The sequence below is a fragment of the Pomacea canaliculata genome, linkage group LG7, assembly GCF_003073045.1.
Source record: "Pomacea canaliculata isolate SZHN2017 linkage group LG7, ASM307304v1, whole genome shotgun sequence".
NCBI lineage: Eukaryota > Metazoa > Mollusca > Gastropoda > Architaenioglossa > Ampullariidae > Pomacea > Pomacea canaliculata.
Window position 1 is genome coordinate 30,581,109 of NC_037596.1, and position 17,269 is coordinate 30,598,377.

General features: G+C 35.7%; 2 protein-coding genes and 1 long non-coding RNA gene across 4 annotated transcripts in view; all 3 read left to right on the forward strand.

Moving 5' to 3' along the window:
* LOC112569314 overlaps positions 1 to 10,255 on the forward strand; it is an 86,811-nt gene extending 76,556 nt beyond the window's left edge. Inside the window, exons 4-7 of the mRNA XM_025247082.1 lie at positions 7,635 to 7,940; positions 8,346 to 8,658; positions 9,258 to 9,583; positions 10,142 to 10,255. Coding sequence (XP_025102867.1) covers positions 7,635 to 7,940; positions 8,346 to 8,593 — 554 coding nt within the window. The 3' untranslated portion in view covers positions 8,594 to 8,658; positions 9,258 to 9,583; positions 10,142 to 10,255. The remainder of the gene's footprint in view (positions 1 to 7,634; positions 7,941 to 8,345; positions 8,659 to 9,257; positions 9,584 to 10,141) is intronic.
* LOC112569386 lies at positions 86 to 6,734 on the forward strand. 2 transcript variants are annotated; one of them, XR_003100387.1, is made up of 6 exons: positions 86 to 883; positions 2,095 to 2,232; positions 4,491 to 4,639; positions 5,047 to 5,220; positions 5,712 to 5,864; positions 6,305 to 6,734. It is a non-coding gene; the product is annotated as an uncharacterized LOC112569386 (long non-coding RNA). The 2 variants fall into 2 exon arrangements; XR_003100386.1 differs by lacking the exon at positions 86 to 883 and having other exon boundaries at positions 1,618 to 2,232; positions 6,305 to 6,720.
* A 2,457-nt stretch (positions 10,256 to 12,712) lies between the features above and the next one.
* LOC112569381 lies at positions 12,713 to 16,357 on the forward strand. The gene is made up of 6 exons (XM_025247179.1): positions 12,713 to 12,820; positions 12,902 to 13,045; positions 13,876 to 13,911; positions 14,126 to 14,215; positions 14,932 to 14,968; positions 15,735 to 16,357. The coding sequence occupies exons 2-6, from the start codon at positions 12,979 to 12,981 to the stop codon at positions 15,862 to 15,864; spliced, it is 360 nt and encodes a 119-aa protein (XP_025102964.1). The 5' UTR covers positions 12,713 to 12,820; positions 12,902 to 12,978; the 3' UTR covers positions 15,865 to 16,357.
* Positions 16,358 to 17,269: the final 912 nt, after the last annotated feature.

A 17,269-nucleotide genomic window follows, 5' to 3' on the forward strand; every position in this document is an offset into this window, starting at 1 on the left:
AACCGTGTGTTGATTATTTACTTGAGGCCGATATTCCATCAGGAGCCCAGCCATCCCTTCATTACTAGATGGTGTGCAACAGTCAAATAAAACCTTTTTGCAGCTGTAACAAAAATATTCCCACTTGCGACATATTGTAGCGCCTTACTTGTGGCGAGTACAAAGCTGACAAAGAACGTTAACCAGTGTAACATTGCGTACAGTGATTACGTCCCTTGGTACACGTTAATTATAATTTCTCGCTGCGATAATGGTCGCCTGTTGCTGACACAGGTACTCAGCTCAATGATACATATGCTCGCGCGCGCATGCACACACCTACACATAAGTATACGAACGTACAAAGAAAAATCACTTACACAAATTCTTTACGAGTTGTCACACACAAAGACGGACACAAAAATCAAACAGCTGTACTCATAAAGTTTCCTGCACTATAAAACATATGTACACATGAGTGGAAGGTATGAAAAATAAAGAAAAAAGTGCGTCTACAGGTCAGACATTAAAACATCGAAGGTGGTAGTTGTGAGAAGTGATGGTGACAAACTATTACAAACACTGAGGCCAGAGAAGGAACAAGAGCGGCAGCAAAAGTATCCTGTGTGACACGTGACATATACCGGAGGCTGACATGAGTAAGTGGAGAGGTCCACTGGGCTGAGAAGATGTTATTAAATTAAATGCTGCTTAGCTTCTAAATGCTTGCACGATTGAAGACTTTGGTGCAATCTGTCATCCTCGTCACAGTTGTGTATGGCCTGGGTATATCACAGATGTGTTCAATCTTTTGCACGAGCTTGAAAGAGCCCGGATGTACATTTCTAGATTGGACTAGTGGATAAGTGTCTGATCGGATGCAAACCACAGCTACAGTCTTAAGGTATTAGTTTCAAGGGATGCTGGCGCACTCGCTGTTTCCAAGTAAAATAAGGAATCCACACACACACGCGAGCGCACGCACTTACATACATATACATAAACACATAAACACATAATACATTATATATAAATATTTCTTTATGACCTAATATAAACGGAGTTATTAAAACCCCGTGCATTTTTGTCTGCTTTATTCAAATTCCATTCTTTTGCCTATTTGTTAATTCCCTTTTGTTTAAGTCAGTACAACGCATTGGTAAACAGATGGATATTTCTGTTTCTATCAACACACAAACTATTTTATTTTAAATAGATTGCAAGCTTTTGCTGTGACGTCATTAGTGTACTGGTAAGACTCCTTTCTTTTCGTCCTGAATGATCTCACGTGCACAGGCTGCGAGCATCTATACATTTCTATACATGATGCGAGCCTAGGTTACATCAATGTAACAATTAATACAAGCACGGCATGGTCGAACATATAAGTCCACGAACGCCCTGCAGCACTTCAACACTCCTCACCAAAGTATTACAATTTCTTCACCCGAAGTGGATGGTCGACCACTTCCGGCATGATCTCGGCTTTACATTTCTATACAGGCTGCGAGCTGCTGACGACAAGCAGACGTGATTGTCCCGCCAGCCAGACATGTAGAGCTAACGGATATATAAACGCCAATTTTCATCAGTAACACTCACGCTCATTACACTGTGAGTACATCCGGAAAAGGTCACTTCTGATTGGACAATCTGAAGTCTTTGCCGGGTCTCTCTCTCAGCTCTCATGAGCTCGAGTGAATAATTCGCATCCTGTCTTCCAAACACCAGGGACTGTTCCCGTGTGACTGATTACTGTCTAGGAGTGTTTGTGGTTAGAACGACAGCACTTACAATTTTCTAAAAAGACGCTTTTCCTACTAAACATTAATTGTTTAAAAGTAATTGCTTGTATATATATATTTAGCTTTGAGCTTATTCATTTTCTTCTTCAAGCCACTAAATGGTGTTGAGTGGCGATACTTTAGGATTTTATATACGAAGATATAAGAACAATATATCGAAGGTGGAACTGAAGTTGTGTCATGCAGTGTTTGTGGGACTGACAGTTGATGATGACTCAAAAGGAAGATCAGTTCCGTTTCACCCCTGAACTCACGTAACTCAGTCTGCGGATGATTTTTTGCGACTTTTATTTTTTTCGACGAACACCAGGACCACAGCCACTGCAGACTTTGTGTTTGATGTCCTGCCAGTCAGTCTGACATTCCTGTCAGTCTATCGCATCAGATATCATCATGTACAGGCTCATCGCATCTTGTCTCATATGTTATCTCTTGATTCAACGATCGGGTAAGTAAAACATACATGTGGTTGTTGCATGGTGTTCCTTTCACGTGTGTGTATATCCATAGCCAACTTCTTTAATGTTTTCAGTTAAGGTTCAATTAGCTGCCTTTAATAAAGTGATAGAATCTGTACAAAGTAATAGATACTCTAACCATATCATGTTTCCTTAACATTTAGGTATTACTTATTTCTTAAGTAATATATATATATAGATACACACAAGACACTTAACATTTGAAAAAATTAATGTTATCAACATTATGATTTGACAGTCATGGTATTTGGTTCTGCGTTACTTAGCTGTTTAATGTTGTGTAAACGTTTTAGCTGAAACTGATAAAGGAGAATAAAAGTATCTTTATCAGACAAAAACGTAAAACATGGGTATGGACAATGAAACTAGTCTATAGTGGAATTGGTATGTTGAAGTATACATCTGCCGTCACATTGTCAGTTTTGTTACTTGCTGTTCTGCCATCTTTGTAGATGTAGACATATTTATAGTCGAAGGACGCGCATAAGAATTACACAAATACATTAAATTATACAAATATCCAAGCTCTGATGTTCACAACCGTTATCTCCACGGTCTGGCGTTTCCGGTCTGAATGATAGAACGGAACTAAAATGGGAAGTGAAGAAATTAAAGAGATTGAAGTCAAGGGCTTGTTCATGAACTGGCTGTTTCAAAAGGCACACACACACTTAGAAACTTTGTGCTCGGTTGAGTCTTCAGTTGTGTTTCCGATCAAAAAGAAGGATTCTAAAGGCTGCTTTTCATTGTGCGACATCGGCAACTCTAAATTCCTTTATACATTCTTGTACATTTTCTTTTTTTGTTTTTTTTGTTTTTTTTTTTTCTCCCGTGCTGGGTACTCGACGTGTGTGATGGCAATAATCTTCTGCACGAACTTTGCTATATTTTTAGTGCACTTCTGACTGCGGATGTATCCTCATTAAGAGCCAGCCTCCAGTTTCATTACTCCTACTCTTTCTTCTTCTTCTTTGCTCCTCCCTCTCTGTTATCTGGAGTTTTCTTGCACTACATGTCGACACTCCTGCTTCCTCCATCTTGTTTTGTGGCAAGACTAATGACTAGGAGGCATGGGGATACAATTTTCGACTCCGCAGATATATTTGTTTGTTGACATTCACCAAAACATGACAACGACTGATGTCGATATTACCGGCTTCTGTGGTCCACTCACATCAGACAGACCTGCCACAATTACTGGGAAAGCGCATGGTAGAGGAGTCTGTTGCTATGTCAACAAAAAGAACGGTATGATGAGCAATACATTCTACCAAATCCTGGACTGCTGAGATGTTGCCACATTACAACACTGTTTTAAGTGTACCAATTGAGATGTTTTTAGATGCATGTCAGAATCATGACGACTTCGTAAATGCAATCTCCTGATATATATATATTGCATTATTTCATCGAAACAGTTTGTTCTTTACCCAAACAACAAACCATAGATGACCAAGAGCTTAAAAGATGTGGAATAAAAGAAAAATAATTCTTTTTTGTGGGGTCTGCCCATGACCAGAAAAGCATGGGACATAATTTTCGAATGCTATCGGTCAGCCCAGGGTAAAGTATATGGCTAAAATATAGTCTTAATTTGGCACTGGTAAAATTTGAGCAGCTTGGCAGGAACTCAAGAATATGGCCAAAGTTGAAGTTTGATTTAAAGGCTTACATCTCCATCTCAGTTGTTGACAGTGTGGCCCTACCTAGCGCTTTCATTACTCGTTTCGAGAAACATTACTTCTCCGTGCAAATTAAAGATGTGCTCAAGTTCTTGTCATCTTGTCCCAGAGGGTTAAGAAATCAGTCAAAACAAGTTGTGAAGCTGTTTAAGAGAAAAAAGATTGGCAATGATTTATGGTCAAGGGGTAATTTTGCAGCAGATTACTACTTCGCGCAATGACTTGGAAGCATATTCCTACACTTATTTTAGCAATCTGTGCAGTGACTTTTTTTATCTCCGCTGCTTGGTACTCGTCTGTTGTACCAGTTTTGAAGAAAGCTTCAGCCCATAGTCTCAATTGTCTGTTTGGCGAATATGGAAATGTACTTTTAATACTTTGATATCACTGTGCCCCGAATTGCTCTCTGGGATAAATAAAGTGCCATCTTAAGTCAAATAAATTGTATGTGTAATAGACGTGTGGATGAATTTTTAATTAAGAACTGTTGACGATGTGTCTGCTTCAGTAGGTTAAATCTCAATTGTTTTCAAAATTATCCGCAGGTCAGCTGACAGCGCGTTTGGCTAACGGGACGTGGTGGGCGGGACGCCTTGAGTTGTTCTACAACGGACAAGGTGTGGAGTACAGTGTGTGACGATGAATTTGATAAAAACGACGCTCGGGTGGCCTGTAGGATGCTGGGATTTGACAGGTTTGTAATATGTTCAAAATATTTCTCTCATTCTGCTATCTTTCTCTCTCTTTCAACAGACTCATCTCACGTGGCTATTGATGAAACCGTTTATTCGAACATTGAAGCCTAAGTTAGGAAACCAAAAACTCATTTGAACAGCAATCACGACACTCGACTTGATTTCTGTAACTACTGAATGATAACTGTTTAATTGCAAATGACTTAATATTGAATTTATAGGATATTAACGAGTCCTTACTTTTTCACTTTGCTCCACTTAGTTTAGTCACAAACCCTTAGATAAGTATTAATTTTTCTGTCCACTTTTGCATTGCTTTTGCCCAGTTTTTGATTTCTGATGGTTACTTATTAAACTGATTCTCAAACCTGTGATAAATTTTATTAGTACAATATTTTGTTTTCAGTCCCGAAGCACTATTTGTGGGCTCTGCGATGTACGGAGCAGGTTCAGGAAACATTTTGCTGGACGACTTGGGGTGTACGGGTACAGAAACCAGTTTTGGCACAGTGTAGGCACGCAGGGTACAATCAGCACAACTGCAAACACGGAGAGGATGTCGGTGTCGTCTGCACCGTCCGTGAGGACTGCTTTATTTTTGTTTAGAGTATGCCACGAAGTATGTACATCTGTTAATCTAGTGTCACTGTTTTCATGTTGTCTAATAAATCAGTTTTTGTGTATCGCTAGACAGCTGGAACATGCACACGTCATATTAACAAATTTAAATTAAAGATGATTGATAGAAAGCAGTCACATTTGTGTTTATGACTTGAATAGGATCTTAACTATCCAACAAAATAAATAATAAGATAAATTTTATTAGTCTGTCTTACATAGCTTTTAACTTATAATAAAGCCCATTTACATGTATTTATTATTCTCTGAGTTTAGAAGCTATCTTGTTTTACAACATGGATGACATACATAATTCTAAAAGGTATCTTGGAATTAGATAAACTCACATAAACTCGTAATCTTCATGCAAGGTTTATTGTTTGTTAGTAAAAAAACAGGCTTGCAAAATGGCGCATGTCTGTGGATTTTAGGGCTTTTAATTTATTTCAACAGTATCTAACCAACTTCGTCTAGCGGGTACTCGGCGCACAAGACAGGATATGGGTCGTGTTGAAATTTATTTAGAGGTTCATGGACTACTCCTTGTGTCAGTAACTTCAGCAATAGCGTTGCAAAAGTCTTGTGCAGGCAGATGAACTTTCCCTCGTAAGTTGACCTTTTAGTGAGAGTGAGTAAGTGTAGGCAAGTGTGAGTGAGTAAAGGAACGTATACGTGTCTCATCTGTGTGTGTATGTGGTAGGGAATGAATGCGTGAAAAGAAAGATGTGATATTATCATTCTGAATATTAAAAATAGTAAAAAATATAAAGAAGAAAGATAAAAGAAAAAATAAGAGAGACAAAAATGAACAGTAATTAATGTGTAATTCATATTTATCCTAATCCTCCCCCTTCACCTTGTTTGTGAGGTCTTAAAACTCGCTGTTGCTGCCTGTCATCAGCTTGATTTCACCGTAAAAAAAGTAGGCAATGAATATTTAATGAATTTTTAAACCAAAAAAGTTCTCTGCACATTACTGTTCGAGCGCCTCTATTCATAAAACTTACATTTGTTTGAGTGGCTCTGATTCCCTCTGTTATATTTAGAAAAGCAGCAACTGTTGTGGAGCCATCATCCTTTGGACCGAGGACAGGACGTTTCCTTGTCGCTGGTATTGTGTGCACCGGGCATGGAGTCCAACATACTGGGCTGTTTCCAGACAGTTACTGGCTTCAATGATACCTGCTTTTCACCTGAGCTTGGTGTAATCTGCAGTGATTGTAAATTTATTATAATTAATTCTGCTATTAATTATATAACATAGATCATCATTAGACAAAAGAAAAGGTAAAAAAATATATTTAAGAAAGAGTATATTGTTCTCTTTTCGCAGAATCGCTTTCTGTCAATGATTCTTTGTCTGTAAGTATCGTTGTGCATGAGTATCTCAGTGTTTCAGCCCTTTACTTGCTAAAACTGACAATATCAGATGCCTTTAAGTAGTGTTACGTATATTGAATACTTAGTGTGTTGCTGTGTATTTGTTGATGAGTATAAAACGTCTTGGATGAATTGAAAAATTCTACCACATTAGTAGCGCATCACTGAATGTGTCGTTTATTTAGCAAGCTCCTCTTTTTTCATCGTTGTGGAGACAAGCTCTACCAGCACTGCCTACCCACTGATGGAGCGGAACCAATGTTACACTGAAATGCGTCTCCTCACAGCGAGGTCTGTCACATCTTAACTTCTCTTGGCCAGAGACTGCAGGTGGCCGTCCGTTCTGGTGAATACCTCATCTTTGACAACCTGACCAGATCACACAATGGAGGCAGAGTGAGGTGTATGGCCAGCTATGGACAGCCTCCGAGAATGCAAATTGTGACCAGTGACACATTGACAATGGATGTTTATTGTAAGATTGCAAAGGAGTAACGTAATTAATTTTGATATATTTTAAATGAAAAAAAACCATTTGATATCTAAATGTCATTATATAGTGCATTAAAGTTATTGAAATTAAAAATATACAATAAAATAAATCAAAATACAGGACAGAGGGATGTGATTGATAATACTATTAATAAGAGATATTTATATTGAATCCAATACTCTTCCCAAAAAAATGTCCATGATAAATAACGATTCTGCTTAAAAGGCGGCCATGTAAAGACACGTGGAATTGCGTCACTTGAGGGAAGGTGAGGCGGAGTAAGGTCAAAATATAATAACCGTTGAATATGTATGCAAAGTATTTATATCACGCAGAGTCCAGGACCTATCATGTTATTCTGCTTTTCTTTCAATCTTCTCATCACCACAGATAATGAAGCTAAAAGCACTACTATCAGGAACGAATACATAAAACATAGCAAATACAATATAACCACTTATAATAAACTTGTGATCTCTTTCATTGCTTTGGCATCTTTGCAGATCGGCCTGTGGTTAGAATAAAATGGGAAGGAAACACGTGTGAACCTCTGGAGTCCAGTCCAAGTCGCTGTGTTGTCAGTCAATACCAGCAAGTCATTCTTTACTGTGAGGCTGACAGCAACCCTCCTCCTGCTTCTGCAAGATGGTCTGGACCGGTTAAAAATGTCACCGGACAGTTACATATATCCTCTGCAAATAAGACCAATCACAATGGTCGATACTTCTGTATTGTGTCATCTGAGTCAGTGTCCAGTGATGGCCGTCTGCCATTAGTTCGACATACAGCCTTTGAAGTCATTGTAAAATGTGATTATCATATTTTGCATTAATTATATATGTAACACGTACTTGTCTTCATATATATCATTAATTATGTTCCTAATAATGGAATAGAAATTTATCTTTTAAAAGACATATCAATCACTGCGTAATAAAACTAGAATATTTCATAACTTCTGTAAATATGAAGGTAAAGTTATTTTAGAACTAAAAATAGAACCTTTTCATTGTTCTTTATTTTTCCTTAATATAAAATCAAATACATAAATATGATAAAACCATTAAACCAACAAATTATTAGTATGTATCTTTGCTCCCTAAACGTCAGCTTTTGACTACCGAGTTCTGTTTTCTTCTTAAGTAGAACTTAAGCTATTAAATAATGTTTTGCTCTTTAAACGAGTTATTTTATTGGTGTTTTCCTGATTTTAGACCGAGCCCACGTATTGAACTTCAAAATAAACGCTGAAGCCAGAACGGTTGTGACCGTTGCTGAAAACTCGAGCGTGCGCATGCGCTGTGAAGCTGAGGGGAGGCCATCACCTCACATGACGATTGTCAGTGTTTCCAACGACAAGCAAGAGGTCGCCAGCAGGCCTCGAGGTGCAGTTCAAAGTCCTGATCCAAGTGTTGCGTTAACATATGACTTAACTGCAACACCTTGCGAGGCAGGCAGGTGACTACAGGTGTGAGGTGGACAACGGAGTTGGACAAGAAAGTCGTAACATTAGGCTTTACGTTGAGTGTAAGTATTTCTGCGAGCACCAGCTACCCAGTGTATTCCAGAGACTAAATTGTACATATTGGCAAGGGAAAGTTATTTATAGTTCAATAGTGAGCAGTATATATATATATATATTGGTTTCTTTGACAAATTTAGGTTCCACACTGCTGGCGAAATTTATCATTTCATTTATCATATTGCTATATAATACTTCTTTTTAAACAATATGGAAACATTATTGTAATAAGAAAAAAAATATTATTAATTATATGTGCATAATTTACATATCTACATATTTTAGCACCTAAAATATTTAATAAATTTATGTAGCAAACTTTCTGAGTCACTGATAACTTGTAAACCAAATCGTTCTATAACTAATACAGTAGGAGTTGTCTTCCTGTAACAAAGCTGTTTGTTTTTAGAATAAGTAAGAGTTGAAGTGCCAATATTGGTTAAAGATTAAATTGAAGTTAAATACATTAATCTGTTGTACTTGTGTCATATATTTATGTTTTTGTAAAGGTTGGATAGGCGTGGGCTTCATGCTTTTTGTTTGTTTGTTGTTGTTGTTTTTGTTCATGTTGAAGACTAATGATAGTTATCGGCCTTGTGTTTAGGTGCTCCTAGGATAAAGAATGGCGAAAAACAGCCTACAATTCTTGATGTGAAACGAAGGTCTTTTGAGTGTTCAACTGATAGCATACCCAACACCGAAAGTCAAAAACACTCTCTACCTTGGGCAATATATTAACAACAGCAACGAAGGGACATCAGTAAAAGAGAAGATTATTGTCACGTGTGAGAAAAACATCTCTTCTCCCTCTTTACTAATCTGCAACATCACGACCATCAACATGACAGAGGCTGATGAAGGGCTCTATAAAATCATTTTTACGAATAACCTTGGGGAGCTGTCCTTTTATGTTCATGATAAGGCATAATGGTAAGTATTGGCCAACAGAACGTTTTGTATATGATACTAGTTTGAAAACTGTTTGCTTGCTAGCTTTAAATTGTTGATTTCTTAGCACTGTGTACTAAAACCTCAGTAGCACTCGTATATTCCTTCAAGCTATTGTACGTTAAACTTGTAAATACTTCCAGACATAGTCAATTGATGGAAGACCTTGCCAACCTTTGTTCCACAGTCACGAAAAATTGCATGAAGGAAATAATGTTTTTATACAATATTTATCAAAGGAAAGTGACAAATAATAAACTATTGTGTTCTACAAAAAAGTTGAAAATATTTCGATGATGCCGACAGAGCTGCGAGGATGGAGTCACTGAGATAAACTTTCTTTAATAGATATCGCGTTCATTAACTTCATTAATCAATTATTGGGTTACTAATCATTTTACGAGAAGTTAAAAAAAGTAACGTTTAAAATCAAATGTCATCATATTCAGAAAAAAAGTAGATGCTAACTCATACGATTATTGTAAATAAACATAAAGACAAAAGCATATTTGATTTGATGATCATTTGTTTGTTTCTTAGAGGACATTGGAGTCAACTTGTATGTCATCGTTGGTGCAGCTGTTGCAAGTGCTGTTGTACTAGCTGTTGCCATTGCTGTGACGGTCCTCATAGCCCGGAATTGCAGAGGCACGATCTTTAATTATCATCTGTACTCAAACTATTTATTGTTTTTCGTCTGTTAAAAGCTTATCAAGACCTAATGACTGATGCTACCTCCTAATAAACTGTTTTCGATAGCTATGTCATAAGACCACGTGAAAACAAGCAAAATAAACTACTTCTTTTGAGAAAAATGACATTCCATTGACAGCTGTATTTAGGAGTAGCACTCGCTCTGGAAGTAAGTTTGGAAGTGTGAAAAATTTAAAGAAATAAACGCAAATGGGATACAAATAACTACCAGGCGTTCTAATTAAAGGATTGTTTTGTTTTTCAAGGTAAGAAAAGTATGAGCAGACATGGAGACGCTAACACCAGGCAGAATCTAGAAATAAAATTGTCTTTGGAGGACATGAAATCTACTGGCGCAACAAATAATTATCATGGCGAGAATTTAAGAAGCGAAGTAATGCAAATGCCTCAAGAGGAAGAGATAATGACAGGTGTGTAGACAGAATTAACATAATTACTGAGGAGTAGACAAACTGTTCTATTTACGGTACAATGGATTTTCTTCTGCTACCCACAACCTTGAAGTGAAGGAAGCACCCAATACTTAACATCAAACAGTTTTTAAAATATATTCTCTCTCTAGTTTTTTTTTGGGGGGTAGGGTATTTCATAAACGCAGTTTCTTTTTTCATATAAATGTGTTTCATTTTGTAAGTTTGTTATTAATATGTGTAGAGGTTAAGGGACTCTGGTCAAAATGCTCTGATGTTGATAAGCTGTGACATTATTGTGTTATTACAGAGGATCTGTATGTCAACACTGCCGAGCTTGCTCAGGAAGAAGACGACGAATCAGATCACGAGTACAACTATGTCGACGACATCGACATCTTTAAAAAAAGCCATTAATTAATAAAGAAAGAGTCCTCCTCATCATTTTAGCTTTGCGGCACTTTCGCAAAACAGGACAAATATGTTGTTTAATAGAATTATATTTAACTGAGGTTCTAAACATTTTTCGCTGAAACATCAATCTAAACAAGTTATACCTTCCATTGATACATAAATTTGACTTTATTCTCGGTTGTTTTAAGAGAAAGATAAAGAGAGAGGAGGAGAAAGTAGGGAGAAATGATAAAAACAAACTTAAAATCAATAGTTCTACAGCAATAGAAAAATAAACATGGTATTATAAGAATACATTTGAGAATCAATTACTATGTTATACTGTATTTTGTGTTCCTCCACGTTAACAACTTTTATCTTTGTTTCTCTCTTATTTTCATCACGGTTCATGTCTAGGTTCTTTTCTCTTTTTTTTCAGTTTGAATTATCCAATGGCTATAATGTTTGTGTTACATGTCGCTGACATTTCAGTTCTTTCCTAATAAACGTATACTTACATTGTATAAATCCAACTGTTGTAGTTATTATTTATTTTAATGACGTTTTAGTGAGTTTAATTTCCACAATGTAGAAAACTTTTCTCAGACTTTGTTAGTCTTGGCGATGGCAGCTACACTTCCACAGACAGGCCCGACAGATGACACAAAGCAATACAAATGTTTTCTCACTTTCACACACACACACACACAAACAGATACGTAGTCATCTTACATCATGACCCTGATAGTTGGCGAGATAACTCTGCATCTCTTGGTTGCCTCCCATGTTCGTAGTTTTACTTGCGGATCTAATATTACACAGCAAGGGTCACACACCAGTCATTTCGAGTCTGACAAAACATAACGGAGGAACTGATACAGCAAATGTGTCCACGCCTCCTGTCTCTTAATCTCTCTCTCTTCGGCGTTTGAATTATAATTTTACATAAATTGCAATATGGCTGAATAGTTTTTTCAAAGAGATTTAGTTGTTTCTAAATTTTCCTTACCTTATTGTACTCTTTTGGTCACACACACACACACGCACACACACACACGCACAAATAAACATATTTTTCACACTGCCTTTTCAAAATGGAAGTTGACAGCACTAAATAATTTCATTTACATTGCCGTATTTCTGCGATAGTTGTTTTGTTGAATGGGTACACTGTCAATAAGCATCAAACACGAGACAGTTTTTATCATTATTAAATTCTTGTTGCTAATCACGCTTCGTAATACATTTTAAAACTGTATTATAGATTTAAAGAAATCTAATAGGGGGAGGTAAATGAACCTTCAGAGACTGGGATTACTGGAGTAATCGTTCTTCTCGCGAAAAAAGTCATAACAAAAAAATAAATAAATTTAGATATTAGTAGCCTACGGGTAGATCAGTCCAAATTTAAAGCTCAGTGAGAAATTTACTGGATATATTCATTTGTTGATAAACTTAGATTTTAGCAGATTCGATTATAAAATATCTTCAACTTATTAGTGTAAACCTAATGCTCTTTAAGCATAGTTCTGCCCTTGATTTCTGATGACTGGGAAAAGGCGAACAAAATGAGGTCAAGTGTGACGAGTATAGCAAACTTTGTGACGTTGTCTACTTTGACGTCAGAGTCTAGACGTTGTAGTCGCAGCCATTGTGGAAATGCCCACACTAGCTTGCCTCTGGCTTGTCGTAAACCCCACACGTAAGTGAGGTTCTCGCTGAAAAATAAGATCAAGGCTCACAAACATGCATCTTTGGTATGCTTGCATTTCTTGTTTTCCAGACGTCGAGTGATCTGCGGCTGCTGGGCATCTATTCTACGAGATCTAATTTAATTTGATTAGGAAGAAACCCGAACTAATGAGCAGACGACTCCACTTTGCAGGCCGATGGAGCCTGCCACTGGTATTCGTCTTTTCTTCGTCAGGTAAGACTTTGTGAGTCTAGAATAGATCAAATTACGATTATACTGATGTTGAGGATCATGATATGAGGCTAGAATAAAGTATTGACTGTTAATAATAATCGAAGTGATGCATGGATCGAATATAGCAAAAGAGTCATTGAAATATAAGTAGATCACACACACAGGGGTAGTGATCACAGATTACAGTTTTTTCATTATATTAAGAGTCATGACTCATAGCCAGTCAACTCCACCATGTCATCATGCTGGCTGGGTGATGTAAGTAAAATGATTTCATTTCAATAATCTGGGAGAAGACTTCTTTACCCCTTACTTTCTAAAGACAAATACAACCATATCATTTCTCGTTTCGTCTGGGCGCATATATGCTTCGTTAGTCCCTGTTCTTACAGCTTTCCTATTGTACTTCACAACCTTGACATGTACAGACTTGAAGTCAAAGATGTTTGCTTTTTTCTATGCATGGTAATGATTGTACGGAATAGATCTCATTTTTTATTCACCAAGACTTTCTTTGAATCCCAAAATATTTTAGGACAGCGATTACTGTCCGTCAGAGCTTTTAAACGACTAGTCAAGGAAAAAAATTATTTTAATCCTTTTCAAGAGCAGAAACCATTATTGTGAAAACAATAATAAAAAATGAGTTAATATTTTTTTTTTTTAGTTTATAAATAAAAGTATCATGCTAGGTGATAGGGATGACAATTTACTGCGCTCCAAGACAGCGACCCAAAACTATAGTGACGATTCTTTTATAGCCTCTTTTAAAAGTGAAATAGAATCTAAATATTAAGGCTAATCTGTTCACTTACATTCTTTGGTTTCAGAATTCCTCTCTGCCGTCAGGGCCCAAAAAGCCGCAGGTAACCTTTAAGCATCACGTGACTCGAGAACCGCCTTCACATTGCATGAAACGTAGTCAGGTGGCTTCAAAACGATTAAAATATTTTCATTTTACTGTGAACAATGCCTCGAAAGATGTTAAAATAAGCAATTCGTTTTTTTGGCGAGAGCAGATATGCGACAGACTTTACACAGAGTTGCATTTACTAAGAAAATTTGTTTGTTTTTTCGCAGGGGGTGAAAAAAAGATGTTTGACACCGCGACGGCATCAATCATTGTAATGGTTGTTGCCTTTATAGTTGCCATCATAATTGCCCTATGCAGTAAGTATATATTAATGATTTAAAAATTACTTATGAATTAGTGCTTTTGACACTTTAGAACGCTGAGTAGAATAATTATATAATGACTGGGACTGCTGGAACAATATCCCACCCCATTTTCCCGCAAAAACGAATGACAAATGAATGCTAATGTGTTATGTTTGAACACTTAAATTATTTGCTCATAGTTATTAATCTCGACTTTGTACAATTTATGGTTTTCCCGTATTTCAGTCTTCTATTTCTCCCCTTTTTTTCAGAACTTTCCGGTATGCTAGCTATGTTTACCTTCTAGATTGATTTTTAAACAAATGATATTTTGTCATTTTCTTTCACAAAGTTAGCGAAAATATTAATAGAAATACAAGTCATGCCTAAATATATATATCTACACGAACCTAATTCTAATTATCTCCCTTTTCAGCCACTGATTTGCAAGGTGATTAATATAAAAAGTTTTTCTTCACTGCTTTTTAGTACTCAAGGTAGCGGTTAAGAGGGACGCAAAAAAGTGCAAAAACAAGAAGTATTATAATTCACTGGTATATCCTGTTTACGAAATTAGTGAACTACATCAAAATATATTCTATTCTTAGTGTGCTGAAATTAAGGGACTTGTTTTTTTTTTCTATTACACCTATTTATTTCTATTACTTAATCATGGAATCATAAACACTCTTAACTAATTATTTAACATTAAATTTGATATGTTGCAGTATTATACATAGCACAATCCATGGAAGTGGCCGAAATGTAAGTATTCACTTTAAATTCTTTAAACAAACTTTATTTATAACAAAGACGTATAACATGAAAAGAAAAATATACACTGAGGTGTACAAACGTATGAACGGGGATATAAAAGCAAAAAAAAAAACAAATTAACAGTTCTCTCTTTGGCGGAGGTGTGTTATAATATTACTATATCCTACAGTTGAAAAAGAAAAGGACTTACAAACTAGAAACTGACAGATGGGAAAATACAAGCAATTAGAAAGACAGACAAACAGAAATATCGAAGAACTACAAGGACATGCGAGGAGCCAAACAAAAAAGAAGTTGATTACTTTACTCTATTATTTTGAATCTCAAAAAGTTAATTATCGCAGAAATCAACATTCGTTTAGAGCTAATCATACCTATTCCTTCACGCTTTAATACTTAATTATGTTTTTTTGTCTTTTACAGGGAAGTCAGGGGAGGGAACTAACTGTATTCGTAGCTAATATAAGATAAAGGGTTAGAAGATACATTGTCTGCCGTGTTATTGTCGCATGCAAAAAGCAATATTGTCACACATTGTCTAAAAAGCGCTAAACATGCTGTAAAACACACATTCTTTCTTAATATCGGCATTGAGTCAAAACTATTGTGTAAGCTAAGGAAAAAAAAGGAAAACTTTTTTCCTGTGACAACTTTCAAACATTTTCATATACTGTTATAACTCCATATGCATAAAATGTAAACAGACGTCAAGACGAGGGTTAAAACTTGTTACTCCACTTTAACTTTTTTCCAGTGTGCAAGAAATTAAAGCAGCAGAAGAAAAAAAAGAAGAAGAACCACCACCGGCTGCAGAAGAGGAAGAGGGAGAGGGAGAGGGTGAGGGAGAGGGAGAAAAAGCAGAAGAGGAACCACCAGACGAATAGGCGGAACCAAATAATGAGATGTGTAGGAAAAGCAGTTAAATAGTATAATGCTCTTTATTCACTCTACATCGGATTAAGATCCTTCAATATAATATTCTATGACTTAGAATTCACAGTCTTTTTTTTACCAAGGATGTAAATGAGCGCTAAAGTGTTACAAATCATTTTTACAAGTTTTATTTGATCTGCGTTTCGATCAGAATGCATAAAAATTATCAATCTGATTATTAAAGTCCATGTATTTAATGTGATAAAGATTGCTTTTTGTTGATATTATTTGTTTTGCTAATTTGATAAACTAGTTGCTAAAATTGTCTGTGCCTGTTGGTGTGCTTTTTATTTGTTTATTTTATGTTCTTTTTAGTTATCACGGTGTGGCGGTAGTGTCTTACATTTATTAAGCTTTTCCTTGGAAGTCATTAAAAAAGTTAATAGTTATGGATTGTCAAAATAGAAACATTTGTTGCCGTATAATAGCTTTAGCATTTTATTTTTAAAAAAATTTAAAAGAAATCATCGGCCGATTAGCTATTGTAGTTCTTATTGCTTTCTTTTTGTTCTGAATATATAAATCTAAATAAAAATATATGCATAATGAAAATAGCTTCGAAACGGAAAGTGCTTCTCATTGTAGCTGGAAAAACGTAGAGTCAGAAAATGTTTTTAATGTGATAATGAATGAGTTCTTTAAATTTTGAGGATTGCTAGACATCAAATGTGTTTTATATGAATACTTTCTATACTTTTAGTATGTACTTTTTTACAAGTAAGATACCAATATTCCTACATTTATTTTGTTTATTTCAGCTAAGCAATCACAGTTAATGATAAGCGTGTTCACTAAGCAGTTATAATTTGTTTGTTAAAGAGTTAACGTGCTGAACGATGTAAAAACAAATGTTAGATACCCATGAAGAGTCTGTTAATAGAGGCGTGTTGGACATTGTTAATGCAAGAACATGAGCAATTTTAATTATTTTGACAGATTTTGTTTGCGGTCAGTTTTTCTTTAAAAGTAATCAAACATTTCCTATTTTGTCTTTAATATAATAAATATTATGTTTTTTTATTAACTTGTGTTTTTTTAAAAATTCTCTGCTGGACATAAAAAATGCTCCAAAAATATTTTCCATAGGATTTATATATATATATTATTGTAATTTTTTTATTTATTCCGTAAACTGCCATGTATTTGATTTCTTAGCTTCGAGATTACTTCTAAATTTCAGTTAGAAACGTCTAAGTTTTCTTCACAAATATTCTTAAAGAGTTTCTATATGTTATTTCTTTTTTTTTTTCGTTCTGCCAACCAGTGTTAAAATATGTCAAAAGTTTAGAAAAAACAACAAACTATGAATGGTTTGCTTCTGATTAGGTGTCTTTTTAGATGTTACTGAAAATGTAA